Genomic DNA, 21,019 nt, shown 5'->3' with positions numbered 1-21,019 from the left:
CTCAAACCTTTACGAGTTTCTGCCTCAAAATATGGATAGGTATTACCTCCTACACCTGTTTCTCGTCGGTAGATACGTAAACTGTCGTTCGTATCCACAAGTGTTTACACCACAGAGTCCTGAATACAAGATTCAAGGCCGGCTGGAGTGGCCGAGCGGTTTTAGGCGCTTCAGTCTGGAACCGCGCGACCGCTACGGTCGCAGGTTCAAATCCTGCCTCGGGCATGGATGTGTGTGATGTCCTTAGGTTAGTTAGGTTTAAGTAGTTCTAAGTTCTAGGGGACTGATGACCTCAGATGTTAAGTCCCATAGTGCTCAGAGCCATTTGAACAAGATTCAAGAGAGATAATTCCGTCATATTCATCCTTAAGCAAATGCCTTATCACTTCAAGCTATCGGGACTGCCCATTATACTGTCCGTCGGAGCTCTGCACTACGCCGTCCATCGTGTGGAAACATGGGGCACGTGGTAGGGACACAGTTTTGTTGTGGCTTGTTGTCACGCGGACTACTCAACCACAAGGGTTCTACAACACCACGTGCTTGACGTCCACCCGGATAGACATTCTCTGAAAACAGTTTCGGCTGACTATTTCTATAGAACAACACCAAGTCGCGTAAAATCAGTGACGTTAAACTAATTGTTCGGAAATCGCGGTGATAGACTAACTGTACGTTAGGATCCTACGAGTACGTCTTAGCTTCCATTAGTGGAACTTGTAGTTGACAGTTTTTGTTTGTTCTTGCAGTAGATTTTGCATGTGTTAATAATGCTCACTTAGTGACAGATTACTATGTAAATAAAGCAGGGATGCAATGACATGATTTTATGTTGCTTTAATTCTTACTAAAACACTATGCATATGTTTCTAGACAAGAGTTATAGAAAAATTGTTACACTTTACTTGGACGCGCAGTTACAGAGTGGTTACTGAATCCAGATCTAGACACTACTGACTTGACTTTCAATAGCAGTTGCGGTTATGACTGTTCATACTGGTTCGGTCACAATCGGCCTTTCTTCGTCTCTCACTTGTATGAACTGGATGTGATTTACTTTACAAACATCATCTGGAAATTTACGTGTGTTCGTGTAGGTCACAATCTTTTAGCGACAGCACCGCCATTGTCAGCCCTAACTGCTACCGCCATGCAACAGCGCTCAGTAGCCACTGCTGGAGTCCTGGTTATTCTTCGAGTTTTAGTGTCTCTGTTGATACATATCGATAAAACGAATATCGCACTAGACTGATTTTGGACCGCTCTATCAAATGTGAACGGAAAAACTCCGCTTTAATAATCATTTTGTTTGTAATGGGAAACTAACCTACAAACCGTCTACACAGGGCGTCTCATGAAACACATGATGAGCAGTATTTGTTTGGTCTGACTCCTGTTATACATTACAAAAATGAAATTGCAGATATCTACGGACTACCAGAAAAGATGCGCCTGACAACTCTTCGGAGAGAGACCCTGTGGCTGTAGGAAATATGCAAGGTGACTTTACTAAATAGGGACAAACGGCACGAAACTATCCCTGAGAGAATAAGAATAAAAAAATTCTGGAATATTTACTTCAACTTATTGGCTGAAGGAATTTCGGAAAACTGTTTAATTGCTCCGCTTTAGTGACGCTGTTACTGGTAATATTACAATTGGTATCGCGCACTGATTGTGTCTTGCCGGTGGACTACTTTTACATACGACAAGAAGCTCTTTTGATTTTCTTTCAGATTTCGAAACAGCGTTTCAGAGTGGAGGCATCTTGCATAGAAGTCTGCTCTAAGTTTCGAGCTTCAATAAAACATCACAAGTCTTGGATATTTTGTGTTCTTTTAAATTTGGCATGCTTTTTTTCGTTGCTTCTGAAAGTGTTGTGACCTATTTTGTGTTCTGTGGGGGATCATCACCACCTTTATTAATTTATTTGATATAAACGACTCAGTTGCCTCAGTACAATTGATTTGAATTTAAGCCATGATAACTCATATGGACAAGTGACCGAAAATGTGTTCCAAAGGAGATACCCCCACTTGTAGGCGGAGATTAAAGGTCTTTTACAGTGCAGGTTTCAGTGACTGAAAGAACACATGAGAACACACCACTAAAGTGGGAATGTTCTGTTCAAATGGTTCAAATGGTTCTGAGCACTATGGGACTTAACTTCTGAGGTCATCAGTCCCCTAGAACTTAGAACTACTTAAACCTAACTAACCTAAGGACATCACACACATCCATGCCCGAGGCAGGATTCGAACCTGCGACCGTAGCGGTCGCGCGGTTCCAGACTGTAGCGCCTAGAACCGCTCGGCCACCTCGGCCGGCGAATGTTCTGTCTGTACTAGTGTTTTAGCCTCCTCACTCAAGACGGTTGTGAGCTGGGGCATAATCATGTGGTAATTACATTACCCTTAGTACCACCAAAGATACGTCTTCCAGCAGCGGACGCAGGTCCACCGGCAGGAAGTACACATACACTGAAGAGCCACAGAAACTGGTACATCACCCTGTTGCCGGCCGGTGTGGCCGTGCGGTTCTAGGCGCTTCAGTCTGGAACCGCGTGACCGCTACGGTCGCAGGTTCGAATCCTGCCTCGGGCATGGATGTGTGTGATGTCCTTAGGTTAGTTAGGTTTAAGTAGTTCTAAGTTCTAGGAGACTGATGACCTCAGAAGTTAAGTCCCATAGTGCTCAGAGCCATTTGAACCATTTGAACATCACCCTGTTATCGTGTAGGGCCCCAGCGAGCACGCTGAGTGCCGCAACACAACGTGGCATGGACTCGACTAATGTCTGAAGTAGTGCTGGAGGGAACTGACACCATGAATCCTGCAGGTCTGTCCACAAATCCCTAAGAGTACGAGGCGATGGAGATCTCTTCTGAACAGCACGTGGCAAGGCATCCCAGACATGCTCAATAATGTTCATATCTGGGGAGTTTGGTGGCCAGCGGGTGTGTTTAAACTCAGAAGAGCGTTCCTGGAGCCAGTCTGTAGCAATTTTAGACGTGTTGGATATCACGTCCTGCTGGAATTGACCAAGACCATCGGAATGCACAGTGGATATGAATGGATGCAGGTGATCAGACAGAATGCTTACGTACGTGTTACTGTCAGAGTTGTATCTAGGCGTATTAGGGGTCCCATATCACTCAAACTGCACACACCCCACATCATTATAGAGCCTCCACCAGTTTGCAGGGTCCAAGGGATTCATGAGGTTGTCTCCATACCCGTACACGTCCATCCGCACGATACAATTTGAAACGAGACTCGTCCGACCAGGCTACATGTTTCCAGTCATCGACATCCAATGTCGGTGTTGACGGGCCAGGCGAAGCGTAAAGCTTTGTGTCGCGCAATCACCAAGGGTACACGAGCGTATCGATGATGTTTCGTTGAATGGTTCGCACGCTGACACTTGTCGATGGCTCAGAATTGGAATCTACAGCAATTCTGTCACGCTGAACGATTCTCTTCAGTCGTCGTTAGTCTCGTTCTTGCAGGATCTTTTTCCGGCCCCGGCGATGTCGGAGACTTGATGTTTTACCAGATTCCTGATATTCACGCTACACTTGTGAAGTGGTCCTAAGTGAAAATCCCCACTTCATCGCTACCTCGGAGATGCTGTGTCCCATCGCTCGTGCGCCGACTATAACACCACGTTCAAACTCACTTAAATCTTGTTAGCCTACCACTGTAGCAGCAGTAAGCGATCTAGCAACTGCGCCAGACACTTGTTGCTTTATATAGGCGTTGCTGACCGCATCGCCGTATTCTGCGTGTTTACTTATCTCTGTATTTGAATGCTCATGCCTATACTAGTTTCTTTGGCGCTCCAGTGTATATCTCACCTGTGAGGCTTTGGGAAGGATAGTTGGTTCCACGAGGGTGTAGCCAATAATTACCCGAATTAAACAACGTTTTCACAGTCATTAATTTCACCTTTAATTCGAGTTATTACATTCGGTCCTTCTTATGGATTTCTAAAAGAAACAAATTTCTCGCCAACAAATGCTCAGTGGTTGAATACTGAAACATGCCACGTGGATACTATGAAGGCCAAATTTTCACACACGAATTTCATTCCAGCAAAGCAATTCCAAAACTTCCAAACTTCACAAAACTGTCCGTAACTACATCAGCGTTAGTCACGCCACGTATGAAATGCGAGGAACTCAGTACTCCTTCATTTTACACATAATTAGAAACATCACATTTAACATGTCCTTCCGCGACCGAAGCTGCCGAACGACTCCTTCCTTGTGGTTGTGGCCTCACTTCCACTGTAAGGTAACGAGCGGGAACCGTCTCAGTTCTGATTGGCTGACCATACTGACTACCAATCAGAATGCTCGCTCATAATCGTACTCGCACCAAAACTGGCTTGCACCAATCCTTATACACAGACACATCTACGTCATTCTGATATGCAAATAGTAAACGAAAACGAAAAGGCAATAAATCTGGAAATATACTTTAAACACAAATTTTACTCCAACTGACTTTCTGACTACTCTGTTACAATAACACCTAGACATACGTCATCAACAAAGTGGGTAAATTCCCTATAAACATTTTCCCGTGACGGGCTTGCTTAACTCTTGCAGGTTACTTAAGACTGTATATAATGCAACACTAAACTTTGACGAATGTCCTACGTACACACTCTCATTCAATCACATATACTCTCACAACAATCTTAGACACCATTAATAATTTTGTCTGATTTTTATATTACGAAAACGGAGAATAATTAAACTTTTAATACAAAATCTCAATTAATTACTTCTGCACACTGAGAGTTCTGTTTATGTTTTTAGATAATACCAAAAGATGAACTATTATATTTCCAAAGTGAATTTAGTTCCCTAAGTGTCGTTTTTTTACTTTTTCAGCAGTATTTTCTATCTCTGTAACTATGATAGTTTCTACGTTGGAATTTTGATACAATCTTCTCCTGAATGACAAAAGGTAGTGTACCGATTTTGAAAATGATTGAATAATATTTAATATAATTTATTTAGGTTCTTATAGGTGGTGAATGTACGGGTGCAGTAAGAGACATTGGCTAGCTTTCCCACGGCAGGTAGTGACAGACGCACGTGTGTCTCCTGGTTAGGCCGGCAGATGTAAGCCCCCGAAGTTACATGCAGCTAGCTATCCTAAAACAAGTGTTCGCTCGGAACAAACATGCGACGCTACAGACACTTTCAAGTTATATAGAAGAATGATAAACGGATCTTCATTTGCGAGAAGGAGATTTAGGCTGTTTGAAGCCGATAAAGACATAGGCACCATGTTCTTGATTGGAATTCAGAAATTTCCTACGGATTCCTCGAACAATGGGCAGTGAATTTCAACTTTCAAGTATAGTAATAAATATAACCGATGGCGAAATGATAAACACCTCATCATCAAGCTTTGATGTGAGACTTACAGTCTGAAGTGATCAAGTATTTTTAATGAATAATTTCCCTGCCATCGTTTGAGAACAGTTGCTTAGTGGAAAAACGTGCGAATCCAAAATATGTGATGTTTTAATTTTTTATGCTTGAAGTAAAACGTTCTCCCAAAAAATACTTCAGCAACTTTGTTTCTGTTACGTACATTACTTTCTTTTAGTAGCACAATAGATGACTCACATTTCAGATTTCTGCTTTCCTTGAATCTACATGTGAACACTATTCATTGCGTGACACGGTGAAGAAGTCTGCTATAAAGAGTCCACGACAAAGAACTGTCGGCAATGAGTCTCAATAATACAGCACGGTGCGCACCAATCTTCACAAGAGGAGAGATGTAACACGAGCGAAACATGTAGATCATGTGTGTATTTCCTTATGTTTCCTTTTATTTGTGCCACGGCAGCCAGCCTTCGACACATATTGAATCACTCATACACATATATGCCCATGATTCACATACCGTCTTTACATTGGTTGTATTATTTATTACTGACATCACAATGTGCTCCCATCATTGCCACGAGATGTCACACCAAACACCAATTCAGTATGGAACACATAAGATTAATGCCTCCTGACGTGCGCTGCTTACATCGAGTAAGTTAAATGAAAGTGATGACATTCACTCCTCTGAATTTTATTCGTGGACACAAACAAAATACATTAGGCCAGTGAAGTCGTCTGGAAGTAGATACATTCTGCTATGAGTGCGAAGCCGGGTTGGGTCCCTTGTAAGGGAATAAAACCAGGACTTAATGCGGTAACACCTGGGTGGGTGACCGATTACTGCATCGTATCGCCACAATAAACAAAACGTGGGTGCACCATGTATACACCTGAGACGCAGAAATCGCTAATGGCATGCATCTCCTCCAGCTCCCCCCTCCCAAACCCAAATTAAGAGATCAAAACAACATGAGCCCCGAAGAAAGTTAAGGATCCGGTCTTTTGGGACACGTTGGATGTAATGCTGGGTGATTTCTTCATCCATGAAGAAACCGAGAATGCTGCTAGTCAGTGTACCATGTTGCACGGTTGTAGAAAGCGATTCGGTGCAAACAACCAGCATTGCTTTCGAAAGTTGTCGTTTTGATGCACAAAACACAACCTCATACGGACTCGGTTACGCGTGATATTGTCCAGCGTTACCGATGGACGCTATTGGAACTCTACCCATACAGAACGGATCTCACACCAATCAATTTTCATCACTTTGGACCGTTAAAGAAGCATCTGGTTGTTCACCAGTCTAAAATCGACACCAGTGTACAGGAGGCCGCTGTTAAAGCGCCCCTAAACCTGAACCATGGTTTCTTTTATAACTGTTCCGATAGATTGGCTTACCGATGGAACAAATGCTTGACAACCATGGCGACCACGTGGAATAGTAATATCTGCTCCTACTAGAGAATTAATAATTTTGTGTGTTTTTTGTATTTCCTAGATTACCCTTTTCCTGCAGTGGACTTTTCTGACCACTCTCGTTAATATGGTATATAAGGTTGCTTAACTTCTGGTAATACAATGGGATGTCAGAAAAACATAGGCAGCATTTTGAATGCTGTGCTGGACGACCGACAGGTCATTTTCAGGAGAAAATATTTGTCCAGAAATCATAATTTGGATGCTGTGGAGCTTAAAAGTTCGAAAACCATGCGTCAGTCTGTTTTCGTATTGTGTTTGGTAGCTTAGTTATGTATCCTGCTGTCCATCAGTGTACGATGGATACACGGACTGCGCCTAAGTAATAGCATTCCTGATATGCGTTGCAGCTTCCCATGGTCGTTTGATCTCGTTATAATTGTAAGCTGTACAGGACATAAACAATAAAATTTTCGATACGCCGCTTTCACGCGGTAATGATGTTGCATGATAGTATACGGAAAGATATCCCAACGGATATAAACTACTCCGCATCATTCGACGTCCACAGCAAAGAGTATTAGAGAGCGGATTACGGCGTTAAGTAGGTACGTTTTTCCAGAACTCTAGCGAGGATATGCAGCTAAAGTGTTTTCTGTGGTTGTTACTTTTGCGTCGTGGCTTCACACAATGTAGGCAGATCATGCTGCGAAATACGGTACTTAGCGTGCGGATACCAAGATCGACGCTAACTCGATAGCCGAAAACACAGTAGGGATTGAACGTTGCGACAGCGAGTAATGAAAGCTCGAAACAATATCGATGAACAAAACCAGAATCGTGTTAAACGAAAACATACGATAAAAAAGCTACAAATCAAATTCCAAGGACGGAAAATTGAGGTAACAGGTGTATTGGTGAATTGGTGCAACAAAAGCTTCAAAGACGAGATACAGACTGTTGATTCATCCAACTGGCCTGGTATTTTTCTCCTGCAGCAGGCCAAGGGCCATCCCCATGTGTCGAGTTTTTTGCGACCCTTGAAGTCGCAGCATCTGTAAGCGGAACTATCTGCTACACAAATAATGTCACCACCTCTCTCCGAACCTGTATGCATACCGCTGAGAAAAGGGATATTAGGATTTTATTTTGTTGCAGATACAGGAGTACTGTGTGGTACTGCGAAATTTATTGTACCAATTATTCTCCGGCCGACTGGAGTGACCGAGCGGTTCTAGGCGCTTCAGTCTGGAACCGCGCGACCGCTACGGTCGCAGGTTCGAATCCTGCCTCGGGCATGGATGTATGTGATGTCCTTAGGTTAGTTAGGTTTAAGTGGTTCTAAGTTGCATTTGAAACGCTCCTTTTGTCTGTGCCACGGAGCATCCGTGGCGCTGCACGTAGTCACATCAAGGTCGCGGACAGAATCCACGCACTCTCGGTGATAGGCGGAGCGAGGGACGAGTTACGCGACGTACTGCTTCATAGATTTGATAGGATTAGCGGACGCGGATGAATTCGCTGCTCTGCCAGACATGTAAAATAAGCCTCAATAAAGGCCACCAGCCTCGCAATGGCCCGTAGGACAGAATTAAACTTCTCACAACTCCAACGTCAATAATTAAAGCCTTATATCCACCTGCTTTCAGAAATAAGCCGAAAGTCGGTCATTGGACTGGTGTATCTATCCCGCTAACAGTTAATACACCACCTTCAACTGAATCCTAACAACATCTGCCGATAATCTCCACTAAGTGAAACACGAATGTAGTTCAACGTCAGTACATTCACTCAGTTTCGACACATCCCCGCACACCACACCATCATCAGCACACAACTGCAGATTGCTGTCCACTCAGACCAGCAGATCATTTATGTATACAGAAAATAATAGCTGTCCAGTCACACTTACCGGGGGGCACTCCTGATGATGCCCTCGTCGCTGATGAACACTCGTCGTCGAGTGCAACATACTGGGTGCTATAACTTAAGAAGTCTTCGAGTCACTGACATATCTGTGGACCTAGTCCACATGCTCGTACCTTCTTTAACAGCCTGCAACGGGGCAGCGTATGAAACACTTTCCGGAAACCTAGGAATAAGGAACCTGTCTGTTGGCCTTCATCCTTAGTTCGCAGTATATCATGTGCGAAAGGGTCAAGCTGAGTTTCACACAAGGGGTGCTTTGTAAAACTGTGCTGATTTGGGGACATAAGTTTCTCAATCTCGAGAAAATTTATCACATTTGAACTGACAACATGTTCAAGAATTTTGCAGCAAATCGATGTTAAGGTTTTGTTTGTAAATACGCGGGTCCATTCTTTTACCTTTCTTATTACAGGAGTCACCAGCTCTTTTTTCTAACTGCTTGGGACTTAGCGTTGGGCGAGATATTCGCGAAAAGTGCAAGCTAATTAAGGGGACGATGCCGTAGAGTAATCTTTGTAAAACCGAGCTGGTATTTCATCCGGATCTGGTGACTAATTTGTTTTCAACTGTTTCAGTTGTTTCTCCATGCCAGAGATGCTTAATACTATACGGTAGTTTGTTCGATGGTCAAAAGACGGTATGTTTGTACGATTGTCATGCGTAAACGATTAATTAAACGTGAAATTTTAAACTTTTTTTTAAATATGTAAAAATCAGCCAACCGCTTGCATAGGTTTTCTATAAACCTTGACCAGGTTTCGTCACCTCTAAGGGTGACTTCGTCAGAAGGTGAGGTAATTACATGAAGAACATATCGTCAAAGATGTAGTGATTTGAGAGCTGAGTTGCTCAAGTCATACATTAAAATATAACACATAGTAGTCTTCAAAAGGTCAAACATTAAAACATAAGTAACACCGGTGTAGTGTTAAACTTCGGCTTTCCTTTTGCTACCTTCAACTGCCACTCGAGACGGGTCAACGAGTGACTGGATCGAAGCCTTAGACCCGCTTAGCGATTTTACATAGGACCAGAATTATTTTCTCGTGTTATCAGCCAGACTTTTTGCTAAGATGTGGTGGTGGCAGTTGTATGTTTCTCGCATAGATCTTTTCACAGGTGCACGAATACATTAAAATATAACACATAGTAGTCTTCAAAAGGTCAAACATTAAAACATAAGTAACACCAGTGTAGTTTTGAACTGAGAGTACAACAGCCTCTGCCTCCTCAGCATTTTCCGAATTTCGTTGTTAACCCATGGTTGGTCTTTTCCGCCCTTAATCCACTTACCAGGCACGTAGTTCGCCAGACCACGATTTACAGTCTGTTTAAACTTTGTCCATAATTTCCCTACGTCCCTGTTACTGGAGTTAAGTGATGTCAGTTCATTGTTTAAGTGAGATGCTAACAACTGGTTATCTACCCTTGCTAGCAGAAATACTCTCCTAGCCTCCTTGACTGACTTATTAACATTCGTAACCATAGTCGGTATGATATCATGATCACTAACCCCCATCACTGCACTGACGCCGTCGATAACGTCCAGCCTGTGTGTAGCTACAAGATTTAAGATATTTTCATTGGGCATGAGCTGCCGAACTAGCTGCTCATGGCAGTTTTCTGAAGACGTGTTCAAAAGTACTTCGCAAGACTGGCTGTCTGTACCCCACACAAGGAGTCCATAGACGTTCCTGTCTAAATTAAAGTCGCCTCCAACTATAATTGCATGATCTGGGTATCTACAAGCTTCCGACAGTATGCTTAATTTTGAATGACTCTATAACTGTCGCGGTGGAATAGGGTGGCTGCTAAAAACGTCCAACAATTAAGTTAGTTTTATCTAGGCCTGTTATACGTGACCTGATAACTTCACTATAACTCTCAACTTCTACGTCAATAGGGACAATATTTTTGTTAACTGTATTGAACACTGCCACTCCTATGGTGGCTAATCTGCCTTTCCGATATACGTTTCATGACTCGCTAGATATCTCAGAACTTTCTAATTCGGGTTACAGTCAGCTCTCGGTATCAAGAATAATTTGAGCCGAGATCTTTTCTGGAGGGCTGTGAATTCGGGAAGACGGCATTAGCATGATGTGTCCTATTTTTTGTCTGGTGTACTGATTATGTTGCAATAGCGATAAGAGCTTCTTGCAGGGTCTGCGGCTGTCCATTCTGCTGGGTGCTGCTCTGAACGCTGCGGCGACGTGGCTGAAGGTGTTGGCCGTGGCGCCCGGCCGCTTCTGGCTGCTGCTGGTGGCGCAGTCGATCGCCGCTGTCGCGCAGGTCTTCGTGCTCACCGTGCCACCCACCGTCGCCTTCCTTTGGTTCGGCGCCAACGAGGTGTCCACTGCCTGTGCGCTCGGCGTCTTCGGCAACCAAGTGCGTCCAGGACATCTCATACAATTTGTTGTCTTTATGAGCTTACTAGTCTTTTACCCATTGCTTCGCCCACGTACCCATGTGGCACATATATTGCACACATCCTCTCCTCCTCCTCACTCTATCCATATCCTCCTCCTCCTCTCTCTGTACATCTCCTCCTCCCCTTCTCTCTGTACATCTCCTCCCCCTTCTCTCTGTACATCTCTACCTCTTCATCTCTCTGTCTATCTCCTGATACCCCCTTTTCCTTTTCCACCTCCTCTCGCTCTCTGCCCATCTCCTCTTCCGATCTCCCACGGTCCATCTCCTCCTCCAAGCTCTCTCTGTCCATTTCTTCCCTCCTCCTTTTCCATCTGCTCACTACCTCTCTCTGTCTACCAATTCGTTCCTACACCTCCCCCTTTCTCTGCACACTTCCTTCTTCCTCTCTCTCTGTCCATCCCCTCCTACTCCCGTCTCTTGGTCTATCACCTACTCCCTCTTTCCCTATCCACTCCATTTTCCCTCTTCTCACTATCCATCTCCTTCTCCCCTTCTTTCTGCTCAGCTGTGCCCATTGGTACATAGCGTCCCTGGAACGCTTTCCGATGCTATGTGCAAAACATGCCTGTCTTATAGGGCAGCCTAGATGTCAGTTGCTAGTAAATCTATTTTTCCCCACACCAACCACTGCACTTCTTCCCAGACTGTAAGTAGTATGTTTACCAAATTTGGTTGAAACTGCTCCGTCAGTCTGGGAGGAGACATGGAAAACACACACAAACACACACACACACACACACACACACACACACATCACACACACATATGTAAATCCACTTTGATGTATGTATATAATTATGCAGATGCACTCATGCCTGGCTCAGATTAAAAACAGTGACTGACACTCTGGAATAGCAGAGCCTAGAAAGAAGCAACGTAGTCAGTTGGCTGATACCAATACACACAGTATGGCTGAAGCATCAGCAACTGCATGGTTGCATTCTTATCCAATCACACACTCCCTGTTAGTGTGTTTGCTTTTTTTTATAATGATAACGTCACTATTACTTTCCTGTGCTCGAATTTTGCAATATCATGACAATTAGGCTGTAATTGACATCTGCAAAAAACTGTGACAACCCTCACCTATGATAGCAGAGCGGTATAAGAACTGAACATGAAGGTGTGCCTAAGGAAATAGGCCATGTTGTTTCCAAAGGAACTGTCATGGAATTTACCTGAAGCTATTTTGGGGAACCATGGGAAACATAAATGTGGATGGTTGAATGGGGATCTGAACAGCTGCTGAAACTTGGAATAAGAGAAACTTCCTGCCAGGTTAAAACTATGTGACCAACAGGACTTTTAATATCTACCTCCCCTCCTTTTTCTTTACAAAGTTGTGCTTGGCTGACTATAGCAGTAGCTAAATAAATAAGTAGTAACTGTTACTAAGTATCTGCCTAAATGTAAGCAAAATTTATTATTAGCTTAATTTATGACCACTTTAGGAATACAAGTCCTAATGGCTGTAATTGACCTATATATCCTATCTGATGTTGAGACTGCGGGGTTTTGTAGCACTAATAGAGTGAACACTGACCAGTTAAGGCTCAAATAGAAATTTTAAAAACACAGTGCACCTTTCAAATACTATAACACGATGAGCAAATGTGTAACTACCCCTGCTTCATAGTGGCTTTTATCATATGTCATTCACGTGTCCGCTGGTTAGCGAAATTCTAACACAGTCGCTAAACATGACAACATAGTCCGCGAGTATACCCATGATCTACACATATACGAGTAAATGTCTTAGCACACACCATAAATATGAGTTTGACACAAGAAAACAATTCCCTCTTCAGAATCTGCTCATTTAGATACTAAATTACTCATGATTTACAGTTAGTATGTAATAACAATTGTGTAAAAATATCTAAAGGGAACCTTTGTAGTATAATTACTAATCAGCAGCACTATTCATAAACTCGAAGTTGACTACAGACATTGCACATGTTCTTTATATACTGATAGGTTCTGCATACTCATTTACTCGCACACTCTTCACACAGTAACTGGAAGTGAGTGTTAAAAGCATCCGTAGATGCAGCAAAGTACATCCAACTCTCTTCCTCCTTCATTTCTTTAGTTACCTTACCACAGCTTTTCTTCCTTCCACTCTGTTTAAATTAGAACGATTTAAAGTATTCTGGTAAGCTGAAAATAACTTGAGTTTATGTATGACTGGTAAACTATTGACTTTTGAGCCTCAGTATAAGTATTTATTACTTTTGCATTTGACCAGCACTAGAGAGGGAGATTACAAACAGTTATATATACAAACAGAAGTAACAAAAAACGAGTACCTTTTGCAACTTAATTCACATTTTGTGATTCTTTCTTTTATGAATTAATGTACCACACATACCGCTGAATCTCCAAAAATGGAAACGGTCTTTAGTCAGTTAATCCTTGGAAAATGGTTATAGTGACAGCTTTGTTTTGTCGGAGTCTTTTTTATCAATTTATGACCATTTTTTTGACCAAACAATAACTTCAGATTCGCATTTAGTTACTTGTTGGACACTCACGATAAGTTGGAAATCTATTTATTGTATAACCTCTGTTTTTTTTTAGATCAGTCACACACCACAGAACTCCAATGTTTTTTCGAAGTTATTGATGATACCTACATTCATTAGTAAAATTGTGCACTGGACGCTTTCCCAACCCACTTTTATAAACCAAACACGCATTAAATAACTTTATCTCTCTCATTGCAAAAACAGTTTATAAAACAAAATTACAATGTTAACATTTGTAGAACTTTGTAATTACTTTTGAATATATTATATAAAAGTCATCTCTGGAAGCTGATAAATTAACCCTTTCAGATATGAATTGTGTTTGGAGCAAGGAAAATTTTATTTATGCTGTAATGCTCTTAGGTGTTTTTTTAATGATTTTTGGCGCTTGATTTATATAAAAGTATGAACCCATTTTCAAAAAATGCTTTGTACACTTGGCTTGTTTCATGGGTTAAAATAACTATTCTGAAATATTCACTGTTGTAATAAAAAAACTGATGTTCAATAATTACCATACAATATAACAATAATAATAGTATTTATTTATACAGTGGAATGTAACTAACCAACCACTTCCGTGTATTCTGGCGGTCATGCGCACTGCTACACTGACTCGTTGACATTTTATAGTGAAGCCCAACAGTCAGCAGCACTTGTACATCATAAAAAGACTGAACATTCACAAATGTGTACGTGACGTTCCCGATGGGGAAAAATATTTTTGTTCCAACTAAGAGACAGTAAAATTTAATGTATACAATTATAACCAATGGGTCTGAAAGGGTTAATACAGGGTGATTCACGAAGATATGCAAATATTTTAATATGTTATTCTACAAGTAAAACTAAAAAAAAAAGCTCATATAAACATCGGTCCACAAATGTTTAGTTACGGAGATACTGCTAATAAAAGAGTCTGCCTCAAATTTAGCAAATCCGCTAATACGAAGCCATCGAAAAACTGTACGAGGTTAAAGTAAAGCACGACTTCCATTTTTTTTTTTGTTATTGATCTGATGAATGTAATAAAACGTGTCCCAGACCTGTATCTACAGTAGTTTTCCAGAACATCCACAGAAGTGAAGACGTAATTTCATAATTTTTTTATTTATTAACTACTTGGCCCAATTTGTTTTTTAAGTTCCAGGCAATTGCACAAAGGTTTCAGCAAAAGTTGTAGATAATTTAATTTTGGAAAAATGACGGTAATAACGTTAACTGAAGCTGTATGAATATGCCAGTCTGCTTTTATTAATACCATAGTACATGTGAATTCATGTTAAACCGGAAAAAACAAAGCTCATTGTTAGAGAAGTTGTACAGTGTACATACAGTTTCACAATACATTCACAATAAATGTTCCAAAATGTCTCCACCGAGTTCACTGCATTTAGCTGAACGTGTATGAACAGATTTTGTTGCTCGTTTCAGTTTCACAGGGTTGTTCTTAATTTCGTTTCACTCAAATACACTGTTGTTATTATGTCCTTTCACTGAACAATACAGAAAACTAACTCGTTTCAAGGTTAGGAAACGACTGAAATAACTTACTAATGGTTGCCAATAAACGTTTCTACATTGTTAATGGAAAGTAAACAAATGTACTTGAATAACAATCTTTGCTCCTCTCGATGTTCTGGAAACTACAGCATATGCACGTCTGGGACATGTTTTATTAGATTCACGAGACCAACAACAAAATAAGTGGATATCGTCCTTTATTTTAACCTCGTACGGTTTTGTCATGGTTTCATATTAGCGAAGTTGCTGAATTTCAGGCAAAATCTTTTATTAGCCGTACCTCCGTAACTAACCATTTGTGGACCTATGTTTATATGAACTTTTTTCTGTAGTTTTACTTGCAGAATAACATATTAAAATATTTGCATATCTTCGTGAATCACCCTGTATGTTGGTAGCGACGACTGATGGTTCCCATTGGCGAGTGCTAGCGTCACTTAGCTACATAGTTGTTATAGATAAACCACAGATGGCTCTGCATATGCTATTACTTGTTCCTTTATTTATAAGTTGAAAATGGTTCAAATGGCTCTGAGCACTATGGGACTTAACATCTGAGGTCACCAGTCCCCTAGAAGTTAGAACTAGTTAAACCTAACTAACCTAAGGACATCACACACATCCATGCCCGAGGCAGGATTCGAACCTGCGACCGTATCGGTAGCACGGTTCCAGACTGAAGCGCCTAGAACCGCTCGGCCACAGCGTCCAGCTCATTTATAAGTCAATTTCTCAGTATATTGTAGGTTCCAACCTGGCACCTGACTTTACTTCTGCTATGTTCTTACCGACGGAGATACCCAGGTACGACATTCGACCTTTCCTCTTCCCTGACGTGTAAAAACTAAGTGGGAAGTAGTTACAGAGTCGGCTATGACGGCAGCTGGTGGGTTGTGTCTGGATAGCTCAGGAAGTAAGAGTATTGCTCGCGAAAGGCAAAGTTCTGTGTTCGATTTCCGGACAGGCACCAAAATCTGATGCCAAGTAGATCCACAACTCCACACATTCCGCTGAAAAATGAAAGCTTCGTAATGGAAATAGCCGCCATTCTTTCATCCAGGAGTGCTACTCCAGAGGCGACTGGCGGAAAGTTCCCTTGAACATTGGATTATAGGAGAGAGGTACGGACAGAACGGAAGGTGTGAGTCTGGTCGTATATCGTGTCTGAATAGGCCAGTCTTCAAGAAAATTGCCCGCGAAAACCAAAGATCTGGACTGGATTCCCAGTCTGCCACAATATCTCAAGAAGTTTCCAAAGAGCACACTCTTCGCTGTAGAGTGAAAGACTCATTCTTAAGCTGTACAAGATCTAACAGGATGGTGGCTAAATAACTGTACGTAGTGTCTTAGGCGTGCTGTGCACAATTCGGGTCTGAAGACCTTGCCGATGAGTCCATACTGTAGGTGCCTGCAAGGAATTCATTTATCAGAGCAACTTTGTGCTCATGGGCAATATCGCCGTGAATAAAAATTCTGGACTAACGGCATCTCTGAAAAGTGGTAGGTCTGACTGCAGTATCTTTCAACATACGTCACACATTACACTATACAAGTTGTCTGAGATGTTATTTTACTAAATTTTGATAGTGATCATGTTACTAGTAGTTAGATTAGGTAACTGAACTCAAAGGTATATTTTCTCCCCAGAAACACGCTATAGTTAGCACCAAAACAATGAGGATGATAAATAAATTCCATTAGGTTACGCAAAGCTGTAAATACAAGTTGTAGCAAGGTAAAATTACGGTTGATTGTGCAATTCGAACATACTTTTTAGTGAGTAAGGCAACTGCAATAACTGAACCCCAAATTTCAGTGACTTATGAACTGTCTACATTAACTATTTGATGAGAAAGCTATTGAACCAACTGTTATGTGGAATATTGATTATGTACTTCACTGTGAAACGCTAATTAACCAGTAAATCACTCTTCACATTAACGGTTACGAAAATATTCTGTATCGTTCTGAGCAAAGAAACATCAAGGAAATTAATCTTCAGCCCTACTTTTTTCACACAGATGTCCCATAAACACAAGTACACATAAATGTACGTACACTTGTCACGCTTTGCAAACAATGAACCGCTAAACATAAATTAATCATTTATATTGACTGTTTATTGGAAAATAGCGTCAGAATAAAGTAACTTTTAGGTTCTCAAGAAATTCTAATTTTATTACAACGTTACGCAACGGAAAAAATTGGAGTCCTTTTTAACTAGACGAAATAGTTAAATATTTTTAAGCAAAAATGAGTGAATCACCCATAAATGGAGGAGGAAGTGAAATGAAGCTTCACGGATTGAGAGGATATGTGATACTACTGCTGTGATTACAAAATCGAGTAAAAATTACAAATAACTTGTCAGTATGACGTTGCACCCTCTATGGCCTGGATGTACGCAACGATTCGTTTGGGCGGCGGTGGGGTGAGTGGACTGCTGTAGCCTGTTGTTGGGTTGTGAACCATTGAGGTCTACGGTGGGGACGAAGCCTCTCTGTCGTTGGAGAATGGGCACACCACTTTGATGAAGGTTCGACTAACTTTTAGCACCACAACAGGAGGTGGGCAAGAGCTGGGGTATGGAGTATTTTTAATATTCTGTAAGACGAACGGCGAGTTGTAAGAGCCACAAAAAAGTTCCAGTTCTGACCCAGTTAAAAACCTGCGTAACACCGTTTTAAAAATCATTTTCTTGAAAGAAAAAACACCTAGCCGCCTATGTTTTTTGTTTTTTCCTTTCCCTGAGAGCTTGGGGGGGGGGGGGTGGAGAGGAGGATTTGGCACCCTAGCCCTCCCCTTGTCCCCGGGTATGAGCGGGCGCCCTTGCTCTGGCCATCGACAATGCGACTACGCAATATAGCGTGGGAGGCAGATCTAATGATCGAAAGGTCAAGGGAACATGTCGACACTCTGTACAACATGCTGGATTACAGCAATGGTATGTGGGAGAGCATTATCCTGTTGAAAAATGCCCTCTGGAATGCTGTTCATGAATCGCAGCACAACAGGTCGAATGACCAGACTGACGGACAAATTTGTAATCAGGGTGCGTGAGATAACTACGAGAGTTGTCCTGCTGTTATATGAAATCTCAGCCCAGACCGTAACTCCAAGAATAGGTGCAGTGCGTCTAGCACGCAGACACATTGGTGCAGGCCCTCAACTGGCCTTCTTCTAAATAGCTTTCAGCTTTCAACAAAAAACACAACAGACCTCCACCATGTGCTCCAACGAGCTCTTGCTAGAAACCACACTGAAGTCGCAAATGGCGGTGGTTTGGGGTCATTGGAATGAAAGCTACAGGGCGTCTGTCTCGGAGCTGTTCTTGAAGTAACTGATTTGTAACAGTTCCTTGCGTCATTGTGGTGCAACTGCTGCCCAAATGGCTGCTGCAGATGCAGTACAATGTGACACAGCCATACGCCGAACACAATGGCCCTCCCTCTCGGTAGTGTCACGTGGCCGTCCGGAGGCTACTCTTCTTGCCACCTTCCAGTGACCGCCGCTGCCACCAATAATGCACAGTCGCTACATTCCTGCCGAGTCTTTCCGCAGTATCGTAGAAGGAACTTCCAGCTTCTCATAGCCCTATTACATGATCCCATGCAGACTCAATGAGGTGCTAATAACGGCATTCTTGACTAACGCCAACTCCCCTTTCCAATCTCAAAGGTAACTAACGCTCACGACCGTTACAGCATGTATTTAAAGCAAACCTGATTTGCATCCTTATAGTGGCACTACTGGCGCCACTCTTAAAAGACTGGCGCGAAATTTCAGATGTAGGAACATACCTATTAACTATCGTTTGAGTCGCACAACTGCCTCTTGGTATTCCGATTTTCTTTTCCTTGAGTGTAGTATGACATGCAACATCGTGACGGAGCACCCACTACCACGCAACATGGTACAAAGTACCGTCTGCCATGCAACAGTGGTAGAAAGCACTCTCGGCCACGTAACACTGGCATGGAGTACGCTCATCCACGTAACATTGGTACCAAGCACTGCACGAGCAACTGCAATGCCAAAGAGTTGTGCCATTCACCGCTAGATGTCAATCGCATCACTTTCATAATGGTGGGAGACTAATACATGGTAGTTCAACCAATTTGCACGAAATATTTATAAATCCCCCCCCCCCCTCATGAACCGTGGACCTTCCTGTTGGTGGGGAGGCTTGCGTGCCTCAGCAGCCGGCCAGTGTGGCCGTGCGGTTCTAGGCGCTTCAGTCTGGAACCGCGTGACCGCTACGGTCGCAGGTTCGAATCCTGCCTCGGGCTTGGATGTGTGTGATGTCCTTAGGTTAGTTAGGTTTAAGTAGTTCTAAGTTCTAGGGGACTGATGACCATAAATGTTAAGTCCCACAGTGCTCAGAGCCATTTGAACCATTTTTCGTGCCTCAGCGATACAGACAGCCGTACCGTAGGTGCAACCACAACGGAGGGGTATCTGTTGAGGGACCAGACAAACGTGTGGTTCCTGAAGAGGGGCAGCAACCTTTTCAATAGTTGCAGGGGCAACAGTCTGGATGATTGACTGATTTGGCTTTGCAACGTCAACCAAAACGGCCTTGCTGTGCTGGCAAGGAAATGGATAGATTAAATTAGATATAGTGGGAATTAGTGAAGTTCCATGGCAGGAGGAACAAGACTTCGGGTCAGGTGAATACAGGGCTATAAATACAAAATCAGATAGGGGTAATGCAGGAGTAGGTTTAATAATGAATAAAAAAAATAGGAGCGCGGGTAAGCTGCTACGAACAGCTTAGCAAACGCATTATTGTAGCCAAGATAGACACGAAGCCCATGCCTACCACAATAGTACAAGTATATATGCCAACTAGCTCCGCCCATGAAGAAGAGATCGAAGAAATGTATGATGAGATAAAACAAATTATTCACATAGTGAAGGGAGACGAAAATTTAATAGTCATTGGGGACTAGAATTTGATAATAGGAGAAGGAATGGAAGGAAAAAGTAGTAGGTGAATATGGAATGGGGGTAAGAAATGAAAGAGGAAGCCGCCTGGTAGAATTTTGCGCAGAGCGTAACTTAATCACAGGTAACACTAGGTTTAAGAATCATGAAAGAAGGTTGTATACGTGGAAGAGGCCTGGAGACACTGGAAAGTTTCAGATAGATTACATACTGATAAGACAGAGATTTAGGAAACAGGTTTTAAATTGTAATACATTTCCAGGGGCCGATGTCGACCCTGACCACAATTTATTGGTTATGAACTGTAGACTAAAGTGAAAAAAAACTACAAAAAGATAGGAATTTAAGGATATGGGACCTGGATAAACTGAAAGAACCAGAGGCCGTAGAGAGTTTCAGAGAGAGCATTAGGGAACGATTGACAAGAACGGGGGAAAGAAATACAGTAGAATAAGAATGGGTAGCTTTGAGAGAAGAAATAGTGAAGGCAGCAGAGGATCAAGTAGGTAAAAAGACGAGGACTAGTTGAAATCCTTGGGTAACAGAAAAGATAGTGAATTTAATTGATGAAAGGAGAAAATATAAAAATGTAGTAAATGAATCAGGCAAAAAGGAATAGAATTATCTCAAGTGCAAAACGGCTAAGCAGGGATTGTTGGAGAATAAACGTAAGGATGTAGAGGCTTATCTGACTAGGGGTAATATAGATACTGCCTACAGGAAAATTAAAGAGACGTTTGGAGAAAAGAGAAACACTTGTATGAATATCAAGAGCTCACATGGAAAATCAGTTCTAAGCAAAGAAGGGAAAGCAGGAAGATGGAAGG

General features: G+C 42.2%; 1 protein-coding gene across 1 annotated transcript in view; it reads left to right on the top strand.

Moving 5' to 3' along the window:
- Positions 1-21,019, top strand: part of LOC126184242 (uncharacterized MFS-type transporter C09D4.1-like) — a 181,936-nt gene that overhangs the window by 18,261 nt on the left and 142,656 nt on the right. Inside the window, exon 2 of the mRNA XM_049926612.1 lies at positions 10,924-11,148. Coding sequence (XP_049782569.1) covers positions 10,924-11,148 — 225 coding nt within the window. The remainder of the gene's footprint in view (positions 1-10,923; positions 11,149-21,019) is intronic.

The sequence above is a fragment of the Schistocerca cancellata genome, chromosome 4, assembly GCF_023864275.1.
Source record: "Schistocerca cancellata isolate TAMUIC-IGC-003103 chromosome 4, iqSchCanc2.1, whole genome shotgun sequence".
Lineage (NCBI taxonomy): Eukaryota > Metazoa > Arthropoda > Insecta > Orthoptera > Acrididae > Schistocerca > Schistocerca cancellata.
This window is presented reverse-complemented; position numbering and strand designations above follow the sequence as displayed.